At 37.7% G+C, this 16070-nt stretch overlaps 1 protein-coding gene across 1 annotated transcript in view; it reads right to left on the bottom strand.

Moving 5' to 3' along the window:
• Window positions 1-16070, bottom strand: part of COL7A1 (collagen type VII alpha 1 chain) — a 398512-nt gene that overhangs the window by 248420 nt on the left and 134022 nt on the right. The window contains exon 15 of the mRNA XM_053689357.1: window positions 4881-5009. Within this exon, the coding sequence (XP_053545332.1) occupies window positions 4881-5009 (129 nt within the window). The remainder of the gene's footprint in view (window positions 1-4880; window positions 5010-16070) is intronic.

Raw genomic sequence — 16070 nt, 5'->3', positions numbered from 1 at the left:
TGTTTAGAGTAGAAACTGCCCCCTCGACCTTAGGGACTGTCTGCCATAAGTCCTTTCTGGGGTCGACCATAGGAAATAATTTCTTAAATATAGGAGGGGGAACAAAAGGTATGCCGGGCTTCTCCCATTCCTTATTCACTATGTCCGCCACCCGCTTGGGTATAGGAAAAGCGTCGGGGTGCACCGGAACCTCTAGGAACTTGTCCATCTTGCATAATTTTTCTGGAATGACCAGGTTGTCACAATCATCCAGAGTAGATAACACCTCCTTAAGCAGTGCGCGGAGATGCTCTAATTTAAATTTAAATGTCACAACATCAGGTTCAGCCTGTTGGGAAATTTTTCCTGAATCTGAAATTTCCCCATCTGACAAAACCTCCCTCATGGCCCCTTCAGATTGGTGTGAGGTTATGACAGAACAATTACCATCAGCGCCCTCCTGCTCTTCAGTGTTTAAAACAGAGCAATCGCGCTTTCTCTGATATGCAGGCATTTTGGATAAAATATTTGCTATGGAGTTATCCATTACAGCCGTCAATTGTTGCATGGTAATAAGCATTGGCGCGCTAGAAGTACTAGGGGCCTCCTGCGTGGGCAAAACTGGTGTAGACACAGAAGGAGATGATGTAGAACCATGTCTACTCCCTTCATCTGATGAATCATCTTGGGCAACTTCATTATCTGTGACAGTACTGTCCTTACTTTGTTTGGACTCTTTGGCACAATTATCACATAATTTAGAAGGGGGAGACACATTGACTTTCATACATATAGAACATAGCTTATCTGAAGGCACAGACATGTTAAACAGGCTTAAACTTGTCAGTAAAACACAAAAACCGTTTTAAAACAAAACCGTTACTGTCTCTTTAAATTTTAAACAGAGCACACTTTATTACTGAATATGCGAAAAAATATGAAGGAATTGTTCAAATTTTACCAAAATTTCACCACAGTGTCTTAAAGCATTAAACGTATTGCACACCAATTTTCAGAGCTTTAACCCTTAAAATAACGAAACCGGAGCCGGTTACAGTTTTAACCCCTCTACAGTCCCAGCTACAGCCTTTGCTGCGACTCTACCAAGCCCAGAGGGGAATACGATACCAAATGACGCCTTCTAGGAACTTTTCCAACTATTTTCAGGTCCTCACACATGCATCTGCATGTCTTGCTCTCAAAAACAACTGCGCAGTAATGGCGCGAAAATGAGGCTCAGCCTACAACTGGGAAGGCCCTTCCTGACTGGAAAAGGTGTCTAACATAGTGCCTGACGTTAAAAAACGTTCCCCAAGTTTATAAGTGTGAAATACCAGCATAAACATGTATAAAATGCCCAAATAAAGCAATCAATTCTGCCCATAAAAGTGTCTACCAGTTTTATAGCCCATATTAAGCCCTTTATTCTGCTTGAGACTAAGAAAATGGCTTACCGGTCCCCATGAGGGGAAATGACAGCCTTCCAGCATTACATGGTCTTGTTAGAAATATAGCTAGTCATACCTTAAGCAGAAGAGCCTGCTAACTGTTTCCCCCAAATGAAGTTACTTCATCTCAACAGTCCTATGTGGAAACAGCAAAGGATTTTAGTTACAGTCTGCTAAAATCATCTTCCTCTCACAAACAGAATTCTTCATCTCTTTCTGTTTCAGAGTAAATAGTACATACCAGCACTATTTTAAAATAACAAACTCTTGATAGTAGAATAAAAAAACTACAACTAAACACCACATACTCTTAGCCATCTCCGTGGAGATGTTGCCTGTGCAACGGCAAAGAGAATGACTGGGGTGGGCGGAGCCTAGGAGGGACTATATGGCCAGCTTTGCTGGGACTCTTTGCCATTTCCTGTTGGGGAAGAGATATTCCCACAAGTAAGGATGACGCCGTGGACCGGACACACCAATGTTGGAGAAAGTCCTGTCCGACATATTTAATATTGTCATTGTTCGTTGTTCTAGAGGAAATGCTACTAAGTCTAGGGACAAAATACTGCAAGCAACATCATGCTCATTTGACTAGGGGTGATTACCATACTCTTAAATGCAATATCTTCAGCTCCTCCATTTGCTCCGTACACTACTTCTGATGCCTGGAGCGGCACAGTCACCGCCTGCGACGTCACAAACCTCTGCTTCTCCTGCTTTGGTAATGACGTGCCTCAAGGCAGAGGAGAGGTGGGAGCCCCATGCACATGCGTGAGACTTTGAAGAGGAGACTCTGTGCATGCTGGGCACCATATTGGTTCTACCTAGGTAGACCATCGTTATAGGGCTTGAATAATAATTAAAAAGTAGGTTTGGCAGCAATAAGATTTTTAATAACAAAATACACGTAAACGCTAGCAAATAGTTAGTAGATGTAAATTACAAAGTATAATGTTATTTATGATGATTGTAAATATTGGTAACAATTTTTTGAGTTTACTATCCCTTTAATATATCTGAAACATTATGTATTCACTGTATAGGCTTAGCCTTTGTATTTAAAGGGATAGGAAAATAAATAAACTTGGATGATTAAGATAGAGGGGCCTATTTATCAAGCCGTCAACTTACTTGCATTCGATGGCACCAATACGCTCGCCTAAGATCGCCTAACATCACTGCCGCTGACCTGAATACGCTCTCGAAAGTTGCCAAAAAAGCAGTCAAAAAGCCGCGCACCAAGTACGGGCAATGAGCAGCAGACTATTGTTAACTAACAGTCATCGATCTTGCTGCTCTTCGGCTTTTTCCCAGCTTTATTGGTATACTGTCACTAAACATCACCACTATACTATACTGTTTTACCCCGAAACCGCCGCTCCCAGACCCCGCCACCACCTACATTATGGTATTAATCCCTAATCTGCCGCCCCCTACACCGCCGCCACCTACATTACATTTATTAACCCCTAATCTGCCGCCCCAAACGTCGCAGCCACTATAACTAAAGTTATTAACCCCTAAACCTAAGTCTAACCACTAACACCCCCTAACTTAAATATAATTTAAATAAATCTAAATAAAATTACTATCATTACCTAAATTATTCCTATTTAAAACTAAATACCTGTAAAATAAACCCTAAAATAGCTACAATATAACTAACATTGTAGCTAGCTTAGGGTTTATTTTTATTTTACAGGCAAGTTTGTATTTATTTTAACTAGGTAGAATAGTTACTAAATAGTTATTAACTATTTACTAACTACCTAGCTAAAATAAATACAAACTTACCTGTAAAATAAAACCTAACCTAAGTTACAATAACACCTAACACTACACTACAATTAAATAAATTAACTAAATTAACAACAATTAAATAAAATAAATTAAATAAATAAATAAATTAGTTTAAAGCTTTGATAATTTCTTTTTTATTTTTTGTAACTTAGTGTAACTTTTTGTGTTTGTTTGTTATTTTTTGTAACTTAGTTATTTGTAACTTAGTAATTTTTTAGTGTAGATTTAAATTATTTGAGTAGGGTTAGGTGTTTAAATATATAATATATTTATTTTAATTTGTAGTTTTATGTTATTTTAGTATAAAAGTTAGGTTAGATTAATTATTAATTTAATATAGTTTAATGTAATTTTATTATAATAGTTAGAATAGGTTAATTATTAGTTTAATATAGTTTAATTTAATTTTAAAGCGAAGTTTAAATTTATTATAAGATAGGAATGAGTTAATATTTAATATAAAGTTAACGGGTTGTTAGGTTCAGGGATTAATAGGTTAATTTAGTTTATGACGATGTGGGGGGCTGGCGGTTTAGGGGTTAATACATTTATTCAATTGTGGTGGGCTCCGGGAGCGGCAGGATAGGGGTTAATAACTTTATGTAGGTGGCGGCGGTATAGGGGGTAGTAGATTTGGGGTTAATAAGTATAATGTAGGTGGTGGTGGGCTCTGGGAGCGGCGGTTTAGGGGTTAATAAGTTTATTTAGTTGCGGCGGGGTCCAGGAGCGGCGGGATAGGGGTTAATAACATTATGTAGGTGGCGGCGGTGTAGGGGGCGGCAGATTAGGGGTGTTTAGACTCGGGGTACATGTTAGGGTGTTAGGTGTAAACGTAACTTATATTCTCCCATAGGAATCAATGGCATATTGGGCAGCAGCGAACATGACCTTTCGCTGCTTTCAGATTCCCATTGATTCCTATGGCATCCGCCGCCTCCAGGGCTGAGGATTGAAAACCAGGTACGCTGGGCCGGAATAGTGCCGAGCGTACCTGGTAGGTATTTGATAAATGGCAAAAGTAGTCAGATAGTGCCAAATTTGCATTCTGAACATCTGTAGTGACGTAAGCATCGATCTGTGTCGGACTGAGACCGGCAGATCGTATGTTACGTCACAAAATTCTACTTTTGCCAGTCTGTAGGGTTTGATAACTAAGGCGAATCAGGCTCTCCACAATTACGCTGCGGAATTCCAGCGTATTTGCGGTTGACAGCTTGATAAATAGAGGCCAGAGTATGTAATTTTGAGATACTTTCAAATTCCCTTCTATTTTCAAATGTGCTTTTTTCTCTTATTATCAGTTGTTGAAAAAGAATACGCACATATCTTACACTAGTGGGAGCTAGCTGCTGATTGGTGTCTGCACACATTTGTCTCTTGTGATTGGCTAACTAGATGTGTTCAGCCAGCTGCCAGTAGTGCAATGCTGTTCCTTCAGCAAAGGATAACAAGAGAATGAAGCAGATTGGATAATAGAAGTAAAATGGAAAGTTGTTTAACACTGTATGTTCTATCCAAAAAATGGAAGAAAATGTATGGGTTTCCTGTCCATTTAAGTATCTACATTGTTACAATACTTTATCACAGTTATTTATTTGTTATTCTGACTTCTGTTTTACAAGAGTGTTGTATGAAAAGATAAAGGAGAGTCACCGTCAGGTCCACGGATCACAATCTTGTATTCTGTGGCTCCTGGCACTTGAGTCCATGTGAAACGGATTCTTCCGTCCCCGACACGTGATACTTGCAGGTCTGTGATCGCTCCAATAGGCGCCTCAATCTCTGAAATATAAAATTAATGGTGCGTTCAATAAAATATCTAGAAAAAGTTTTATTCTAAGACAGAAGGCTTGTATTCAAATGAGACTATTCTCTGTGGGTAAAATGCATAAATAAATCCGCTAATATTCATTCTACAAAATGTCAGTTTTTACTGTTGTTAAACCATTTAAGGCCAGATGGCAAGTGGAGCGCTATTTAGCGCTATAGCTCACGTGCAAACTACACCGGAAGTAAATTGTTAACACGTGCAGGCTAGCTAACCTCTTCTCTCCATAGACTCCAATCGAGAGCACAACTTTAAAAAAATGCAACATCTCATTAGACAGATATCGCTAACTCAAAGTGAGTAATAAATATTTTACATTTCTATGCTCTTTTTATTTATAAATATTTATTTGTATATATATATATATATATATATATATATATAACGTTATTTTAAATAAATATAAATCTATACCTATATATTTATAGGAAATAGGAATACACACACACATATATATATATATATATATATATATATATATATATATATATATATACACATACACACAAAGATAGATATATAAATAAATATTTAGAAATATAAAGTACTTTTTCTTTTAAGTGAAGAACAATGGATTATAAAGTATTTACAGTAAAAAACATAATTCATATTAATATTCAATAAAAATAAATGTTCTTATTTTGCAGGTATCTGAGTGGAAAGGGCTCCAAAGTATATATATGCATATATATGTATAATATACTGTACATATATACACATATAAACAAATGAATACAATGTATACACATATAAACAGTATATACATACATACATATACATATTTAGATATTATATATATACATATATACATATATATATATATATATATATATATATATATATATATATATAAATATATTGTATATAAACTCCAGTAAGGCACTCTCCGCTATAAAGTTATCAAATTCTGCTTTATTGAGTGACACAACCCCGAAACGTCACTCAATAAAGCAGAATTTGATATATATAACACACAGAGAAAGTCCAGCACTCGCTTGCAAGCTCTCAGCTAAGATTAAAAGCAAAACTGGAGGAGTTAGTTACCGCATCTGGCCAAATGGGACAAGCCCATGTACCCTATCAAGGTCTCTCCCAATACCTGGGTCCCTAATACAGCCATCCAAATGCAAGCTCTCAATCAAACAAACTAGGAACAAGTCAAGGGTTCACAGACATATGCAATCACCCAGACATATACAAATCACGGAAGGGGACTGCACTCTCAGACTGGACTGGGTACACATATGCCAATCTTTACATGAATAATGTTGAGGAAAAATTTGTTTACAGTAATCATCAATTTTTAGAATATGGCGCCACCTAATGGCAAATTCATTGATGATGTGTTTGGCATATGGTGGGGCAACGAAGACCACATCTTTCTGTTTGTAGAGGAACGCAATTATGAGGTAAATGGTATATTTGGACACTGTGATTTATAAGAAAGGGTCAGAATTAATAATTTACATACATCGTAAGGAAACGGATCGCAATACCCTTGACAGTTTTCATAACCATAGACTAAAGGATTCCCTTCCTAGGAGTCAGTTAATTAGAGTTAATAGAATAGTCAGTGAGGACGCTACGTAAGAAATAAGATTAACTGAAATAGGGAAGAAGTTCCTGGAAAGAGGATACCCTAAAGAGTTAATTGATAAGGAAACATAAAATATGCCATGAAAGGGGTAATATAAATAAAAATATGGCCAAACAGACAAACAATGATAGGTTAATATTTGTATCCCAGTTCAATGATCATAGCGAGAAAATTGCTCACATCATTAGAAAACATTGGCATATAATCCATGATTGTTATAAAGATATAAAAATACTACAAAATATGACCAATTATGGCACACAGGCGAGTTAAAAATCTTAATGATATTTTGGTATAATCAGACTTGGGTCCTAAATGTGGCAGGAAGGAGAGATATATTACTGAAAGAATAATGGTTGCTACCCTTTTTTTAGGGTGTAGCAATTGCTAATCGATAATAAAAGGTAGAGAATTTGTCCACCCTAGAAGTGGCCATAAATTTAAATTAAAATCATATTATTATAAAATGCCCATGTTCTAAAATCTATATTGGGGAAACAACACGTAAAATGTGAGAAAGATTAAATCAGCATAGTCCAACATTAGGAAGAAAGATGATCAAGTACCTGTAGCCTGCCATTTTGTAGAATGTGGTCATCAAATAAATCAACTTGGATGACAAATCATTGATCAGATTGATATACCTAGAAAAGGGGGAAGTAGAGAGCTTCTTCTAAAACAGAGAGAAGCATTTTGGATCCATAAACTGGATACCATGCACCCTAAAGGTTTAAATAGGGAATTGGACCTTTCAGTCTTCCTCTAGGCATATATTATATAATATAATCTTGTTTATATCCTGACTTTATAAGTTTCCTTTTGATAATACATATATGGATAAAGAAGTATGAAAACTTTAAAATGATTTTATACTATGATTTGTACAAATACTCTTAGCACTTTACTGTCACCTAGATTAAGAGTTTTGCGCTAAACAGGGTGCAAAACTAACGCCAAAAATATTGCATTATTGCACTCTCCATAATGCCCTTGAAGAATCAAATCAGCCAATAGGAATGCAAGGTACACCATTTTGAAACAGCTACCTTGCATTCATCTTTAGTGTACGGCGGTGACCGTATGAAGAGGACTCTCCGTGCAGGATGTCATTGCCGATCCAGGATAGCTCCGCGCTGCTGGGATAAAGATAGAATAAGCCTCCATGATGGATGAAGATGTCACCGCCTGGATGAAGACTTCTCGCCGCCAAGATGGAGATAGATTTCAGGACTTCAGGAACCGTGAGTAGATATTCTGGGTTTAGTATTAGGTATTCTTTTATTTTTTTGGGAATTGGTTTGTTTTCAGATTAGGGCTTTGGGCAAAGTGTAAAAGAGCTGAATGCCCTTTTAAGGGCAGTGAAAAAGAGCTGAATGCTCTTTTAAGGGCAATGTCCATATATTAACATAAGGGTTAATATTTGTATCCCAGTTCAATGATCATAGCGAGAAAATTGCTCACATCATTAGAAAACATTGGCATATAATCCATGATTGTTATAAAGATATAAAAATACTACAAAATATGACCAATTATGGCACACAGGCGAGTTAAAAATCTTAATGATATTTTGGTATAATCAGACTTGGGTCCTAAATGTGGCAGGAAGGAGAGATATATTACTGAAAGAATAATGGTTGCTACCCTTTTTTTAGGGTGTAGCAATTGCTAATCGATAATAAAAGGTAGAGAATTTGTCCACCCTAGAAGTGGCCATAAATTTAAATTAAAATCATATTATTATAAAATGCCCATGTTCTAAAATCTATATTGGGGAAACAACACGTAAAATGTGAGAAAGATTAAATCAGCATAGTCCAACATTAGGAAGAAAGATGATCAAGTACCTGTAGCCTGCCATTTTGTAGAATGTGGTCATCAAATAAATCAACTTGGATGACAAATCATTGATCAGATTGATATACCTAGAAAAGGGGGAAGTAGAGAGCTTCTTCTAAAACAGAGAGAAGCATTTTGGATCCATAAACTGGATACCATGCACCCTAAAGGTTTAAATAGGGAATTGGACCTTTCAGTCTTCCTCTAGGCATATATTATATAATATAATCTTGTTTATATCCTGACTTTATAAGTTTCCTTTTGATAATACATATATGGATAAAGAAGTATGAAAACTTTAAAATGATTTTATACTATGATTTGTACAAATACTCTTAGCACTTTACTGTCACCTAGATTAAGAGTTTTGCGCTAAACAGGGTGCAAAACTAACGCCAAAAATATTGCATTATTGCACTCTCCATAATGCCCTTGAAGAATCAAATCAGCCAATAGGAATGCAAGGTACACCATTTTGAAACAGCTACCTTGCATTCATCTTTAGTGTACGGCGGTGACCGTATGAAGAGGACTCTCCGTGCAGGATGTCATTGCCGATCCAGGATAGCTCCGCGCTGCTGGGATAAAGATAGAATAAGCCTCCATGATGGATGAAGATGTCACCGCCTGGATGAAGACTTCTCGCCGCCAAGATGGAGATAGATTTCAGGACTTCAGGAACCGTGAGTAGATATTCTGGGTTTAGTATTAGGTATTCTTTTATTTTTTGGGGAATTGGTTTGTTTTCAGATTAGGGCTTTGGGCAAAGTGTAAAAGAGCTGAATGCCCTTTTAAGGGCAGTGAAAAAGAGCTGAATGCTCTTTTAAGGGCAATGTCCATACAAATGCCCCATTAGGGGCAATAGGTAAATTTGTTTTTTTTTTAGAGTTAGTTTTTTTATTTTGGGGGTTGGTTGGGTGGTGGGTTTTACTGTTGGGGGTACTTTGTATTTTTTGCCAGGTAAAAGAGCTGTTTAACTTAGGGCAATGCTCTACAAAAAAACCTTTTAAGGGCTATTGGTAGTTTATTGTAGGTTAGGGGGTGTTTTTATTTTGGGGGGGGCTTTTTTATTTTTATAGGGCTATTAGATTAGGTCTAATTGTTTTCTTTCCTAACACATGGAGAGTCCACAATGTCATTCCAATTACTAGTGGGCTATTCAATGCATGGCCAGCAGGAGGAGGCAAAGTGCACCCCAGCAAAGCTGTTAAGTGTAACTTCCCTTACCCGTAATGCCCAGTCATTCTCTTTGCCTCTGTCAATAGAGGAGTGCGAAGTTGGTCTCTGAAGATATTTAATCCTTTTATGGGTATTTTTCACTGCAAGCACGGATTGGGGTATAGCCGAGTCCATGTCAATCTCTTTAGTAATAGTAGTGGTGGCTTTTAGCAGTTAAAAGGTGGCGAGGTAGTCTTTGCTTCATTTTTAACACTTGCTACCCCTTTGCAGAAAGCCAGGCTTGGTTACTCTGATCTTTCTGTTACTACAGGTCCCTGACAGGCAGTGGAGTACCAGTCACACCTTAGTAGCTGTCATTTGCCCTGTAGCTGGATCCACACTAGGTAAGTGCTTTTGCCTTCTAGGTACTGGACAGCACTATTGAGGTTATCTCTTTAAGTGGACATAATTTGGAACTTAGATATCCTTTTAAGACTAGGATACATTTAGGCAACTTTACTGACTCTAGGGGAGCTAGTGGCTTTCTGTTTTTCATGCACTTTAGAGTGAGACTTTGAGAGACTTAAGGGAGCGTTTTATAATAACGTTTCCCTTAATACTTGACAAAGGGGTCCTTTTTTATTTATAAGTAGCGATGTGTGCTTACTGTTTATTTATTAATGTGCAAGTGTGTCATTAGTGCATACATTATGGGGCCGTTTAAGTTGAACTTTGCACCATTTCTATCTGTGGCGCAGTTAATTTTTGGCTGGTCTCGTGACTGCTGGTGTGTAATGCTGTGAGGTGCTGACATTAATCTTGCTGATCGGAGTATTGTAGAACCGCTAATCTCTACTGGACTACTCAGCCTTCCATATCCTTACTAGTGGGTACTCATTCTGGTAACGGTAGGAGTCAGACGCTTAGGGGTCAATTTATTAAAGTCTGGCTGACATGATACTCCATAGCGAATCATGTCCTCCAGACATTGCTGAATGCGGACAGCATACACTGTCCGTATTCAGCATTGCACAAGCAGTTCTAGTGAACTGCTTGTGCTATACCGCCCCCTGCAGATTCAAGCAGGGGGTGTCAATCAGCCCGATCATATAGGATCGGGCGGATAGCTGTACGCAGCCTCAGAGGTGGCATATGAGTTAAGGAGCAGTGTTCTATAGACCGCTGCTTCTTAACTCCTGTTTCCAGCGAGCCTAAAGGCTCATGCGAAAACAGGGTGAATTGGCCAAATTTGGCCTATAATAAATTGACCCCTTAGCCTATTGTCTGAGGTGGGGTATTAAAGTTTTACCTTAATTTTATTCCTATCGTTTTTGCTCATTTTGAAATAAGTTTTTAATGGCATTCTTATTATTTGTTTTTTAGTGGGAGTTAGTTTCCATAGCTATGGAACCAAAACAGGATCAGCCCATGAGGCCAATTTAACAAATGTCTTGCGGACCTGATCCGACAGTACGGATCAGGTCCGCAAGACATTGCTGAATGCAATACGCTCTCCGTATTCAGCATTGCACCACTCATACTCATTTGGGTTGAATTCCGGTGATTCCTGTCTGCCTGCTCAGAGTAGGTGGACAGGGTTATGGAGCAGCGGTCTTTGTGACCGCTGCTCCATAACTTGTGTTTCTGGCGAGTCTGAAGACTCGCCAGAAACACGAACCGTCAAGCTCCGTTCGGAGCTTGATAGATAGGTCCCCATGTATTTAGACAAATGTTTATTATGTTTAGAGAACCAAATTATTTTGCCTATGCAATTTTGTTCTTCATGTTTAGCTAAGACTTTAAAATTTAAGGACAAATTACTCCCTTCTGAGCTAAGTGTCTCTCAGGAAACTACTGTGCCTGATATGCCTCAGCTTTCTCCTCAGACGTCCCAAGCTTTAGTAGTTTCTTACTCTTTGCCTCCTGATTCTCAATAACCCCCTGGGGGTATTTATTTACCTTGGGATTTTGCCGCTCAAATTAATTCTGCAGTTTCTGCGGCTTTGTCTGCTTTCTCTTCTGCAGTTAAGCGTAAGGGAAAATCTAGACATTTGTCGGCTAGTAAAGCTTCTGACCCCTCTAGGTCTACTTAAGCCATTTCTCATTTGTCTGATGAGGAGAATATTTCAGTAGCTTCTGAAGGTGAAATCTCAGACTCTGACACTTTAGCAGAAAAATCTTCAGATTCTGAAGAGGTCAATTTTAGATTTAAGCTTGAACGCCTCCGGTTACTACTGAAGGAGGTTCTAGCTACTTTAGATGACTCTGAACCTTTGGTTGCTGTCAACCCCACAGAGTCTCCTAAACTGGATAGAGATTATGATTCTTCATCTTCCAAGGAAGATGTCTGAAATTATAGCTCAGGAATGGGATAAACCAGGGGTTCCTTTTTCCCCTTCCGCTATTTTTAAAAATATGTTTCCTGTTGCTGACTCCATTCGTGACTCATGGTGCACTGTGCCTAAAGTAGAAGGAGCTAAGAGAACTACTATTTCTATAGAGGATAGTTGATCTTTTAAAGATCCAATGGATAAGAAGCTAGAGGCTTACTTAAAAAAGATGTACATACATCAAGGATTACAGTGGCAACCTGCGGCGAGTATTGCCACAGTTGCAGGTGCAGCATCTTATTGGTGAGATCTTATTTTAGAGGAAACTACGGTAGAGGAGATCCAAGATAGGGTCAAAGCCAATACCTTTATCTGTAATGCAAACATGCAGATAATTAGAAAAAACAGATATATCTAGGAAAAGTGGCACTATATCCCAGATAATATCAGCAAGAGGCGCCTCACCAAATAATAAATCAAAATCTATACGTATCAATGCTATACAAAAATATATATAAATATATAACATAATTTATGTAAGAATTTACCTGATAAATTAATTTCTTTCATATTGGCAAGAGTCCATGAGCTAGTGACGTATGGGATATACATTCCTACCAGGAGGGGCAAAGTTTCCCAAACCTCAAAATGCCTATAAATACACCCCCCACCACACCCACAATTCAGTTTAACGAATAGCCAAGAAGTGGGGTGATAAGAAGGAGCGAAAGCATCAACAAGGAATTGGAATAATTGTCCTTTATACAAAAAAATCATAACCACCACAAAAAGGGTGGGCCTCATGGACTCTTGCCAATATGAAAGAAATGAATTTATCAGTTAAGTTCTTACATAAATTATGTTTTGTTTCATGTAATTGGCAAGAGTCCATGAGCTAGTGACGTATGGACACATACCTGACATCAATTCTAATGATATCAAAAATGGCATCACAAATGAAATTATTAGCATGTTGAATTAGCTTAACAATGCTATACACATTAGGATCTGGTACTTGTTGCGCTAAAGTTTCCAACCAAAAAGTTGAAGCTGCAGCAACATCAGCCAAAGAAATAGCAGGCCTAAGAAAATGACCTGAACATAAATAAGCCTTCCTTAGATAAGATTCAAGCTTCCTATCTAAAGGATCTTTAAAAGAAGTACTATCTGCCATAGGAATAGTAGTACGCTTTGCAAGAGTAGAGATAGCCCCATCAACTTTGGGGATCTTTTCCCAAAACTCCAATCTATCAGTCGGCAAAGGGTACAGTTTCTTAAACCTTGAAGAAGGAGTAAATGAAGTACCCAGACTATTCCATTCCCTAGAAATTACATCTGAAATAGCATCAGGAACTGGAAAAACCTCTGGAATAACTACATGAGGTTTAAAAACCGAATTTAAATGTTTACTGGTTTTAATATCAAGAGGACTAATCTCCTCCATATCTAATGCAATCAACACCTCTTTTAATAAAGAATGAATATACTCCATTTTAAATAAATATGAAGTTTTGTCAGTGTCAATATCTGAGGCAGAATCTTCTGAACCAGATAGATCCTCATCAGAGATAGATAAATCAGAATGCTCTCGGTCATTTAAAAATTCATCAAATTTATGAGAAGTTTTAAAAGACCTTTTACGTTTATTAGAAGGTGGTATAACAGACAGGGCCTTCTGAATAGAATTAGAAACAAATTCTCTCACATTAACAGGAATATCCTGAACATTAGATGTTGAAGAAAACAACAGGTAATGGATTACTACTAATGGAAATATTGTCTGCTTTTGAAAGTTTTACAGCCGGAGGAACAGTTACCACAAGTTTACAACAAATGCACTTAGCTTTGGTAGAACCGACATCAGGCAGCAGCATTCCAGAAGTAGATTCTGAGACAGGGTCAGATTGAGACATCTTGCAATATGTAATAGAAAAAACAACATAAAAAGCAAAATTATCAATTTCCTTATATGACAGTTTCAGGAATGGGAAAAAATGCAAACAGAATAAGCCTCTTAATATCAGCAAGAGGCGCCTCACCAAATAATAAATCAAAATCTATACGTATCAATGCTATACAAAAATATATATAAATATATAACATAATTTATGTAAGAATTTACCTGATAAATTAATTTCTTTCATATTGGCAAGAGTCCATGAGCTAGTGACGTATGGGATATACATTCCTACCAGGAGGGGCAAAGTTTCCCAAACCTCAAAATGCCTATAAATACACCCCCCACCACACCCACAATTCAGTTTAACGAATAGCCAAGAAGTGGGGTGATAAGAAGGAGCGAAAGCATCAACAAGGAATTGGAATAATTGTCCTTTATACAAAAAAATCATAACCACCACAAAAAGGGTGGGCCTCATGGACTCTTGCCAATATGAAAGAAATGAATTTATCAGTTAAGTTCTTACATAAATTATGTTTTGTTTCATGTAATTGGCAAGAGTCCATGAGCTAGTGACGTATGGGATAGCAAATACCCAAGATGTGGAACTCCACACAAGAGTCACTAGAGAGGGAGGGATAAAAATAAAGACAGCCAATTCCGCTGAAAAAAGAATCCACAACCCAAATCAAAAGTTTTATTCTTTATAATGAAAAAAACTGAAATTATAAGCAGAAGAATCTAACTGAAACAGCTGCCTGAAGTACTTTTCTACCAAAAACTGCTTCTGAAGAAGAGAAAACATAAAAATGGTAGAATTTAGTAAAAGTATGCAAAGAAGACCAAGTTGCTGCTTTGCAAATCTGATCAACAGAAGCTTCATTCTTAAAAGCCCAGGAAGTAGAAACTGACCTAGTAGAATTTACCCGACTCCAAATAAGCATGATGAATCAAAAGCTTTAACCAAGACGCCAAAGAAATGGCAGAAGCCTTCTGACCTTTCCTAGAACCAGAAAAGATAACAAATAGACTAGAAGTCTTTCTGAAATCTTTAGTAGCTTCAACATAATATTTCTAAGTTCTTACCACATCCAAAGAATGTAAACATCTTTCCAAAGAATTCTTAGGATTAGGACACAACGAAGGGACAACAATTTCTCTACTAATGTTGTTGGAATTCACAACTTTAGGTAAAAATTTAAATGAAGTCCGCAAAACCGCCTTATCCAGATGAAAAATCAGAAAAGGAGACTCACAAGAAAGAGCAGATAATTCAGAAACTCTTCTAGCAGAAGAGATGGCCAAAAGGAACAATACTTTCCAAGAAAGTAATTTAATGTCCAGAGAATGCATAGGCTCAAACGGAGGAGCCTGTAAAGCTCTCAAAACCAAATTAAGACTCCAAGGAGGAGAAATTGGCTTAATGACAGGCTTGATACGAACCAAAGCCTGTACAAAACAATGAATATCAGGAAGATTAGCAATTTTTCTGTGAAACAGAACAGAAAGAGCAGAGATTTGTCCTTTCAAGGAACTTGCAGACAAACCCTTATCCAAACCATCCTGAAGAAACTGTAAAATTCTAGGAATTCTAAAAGAATTTATGAGACGAACACAATGAAATGTAAGTCTTCCAAACTCGGTAATAAATCTTTCTAGACACAGATTTGCGAGCCTGCAACATAGTATTAATCACTGAGTCAGAGAAACCTCTATAACTAAGCACTAAGCGTTCAATCTCCATACCTTCAAATTTAATGATTTGAGATCCTGATGGAAAAATGGACCTTGAGATAGAAGGTCTGGCCTTAACGGAAGTGGCCAAGGTTGGCAACTGGATATCCGAACATGATCCGCATACCAAAACCTGTGTGGCCATGCTGGATCCACCAGCAGTACAAATGAACGCTCCATTATGATTTTGGAAATCACTCTGGGAAGAAGAACTAGAGGCGGAAAGACATAAGCAGGTTGATAATTCCAAGGAAGAGACAACGCATCCACTGCTTCCGCCTGAGGATCCCTGGACTTGGACAGATACCTGGGAAGTTTCCTGTTTAGATGAGAAGCCATCAGATCTATTTCTGGAAGCCCCCACATCTGAACAATCTGAATAAACACATCTGGGTGAAGAGACCATTCTCCCGGATGTAAAGTCTGGCGACTGAGATAATCCGCTTCCCAATTGTCT

Source organism: Bombina bombina, chromosome 7, assembly GCF_027579735.1.
Source record: "Bombina bombina isolate aBomBom1 chromosome 7, aBomBom1.pri, whole genome shotgun sequence".
Taxonomy (NCBI): Eukaryota; Metazoa; Chordata; class Amphibia; order Anura; family Bombinatoridae; genus Bombina; species Bombina bombina.
This window is presented reverse-complemented; position numbering and strand designations above follow the sequence as displayed.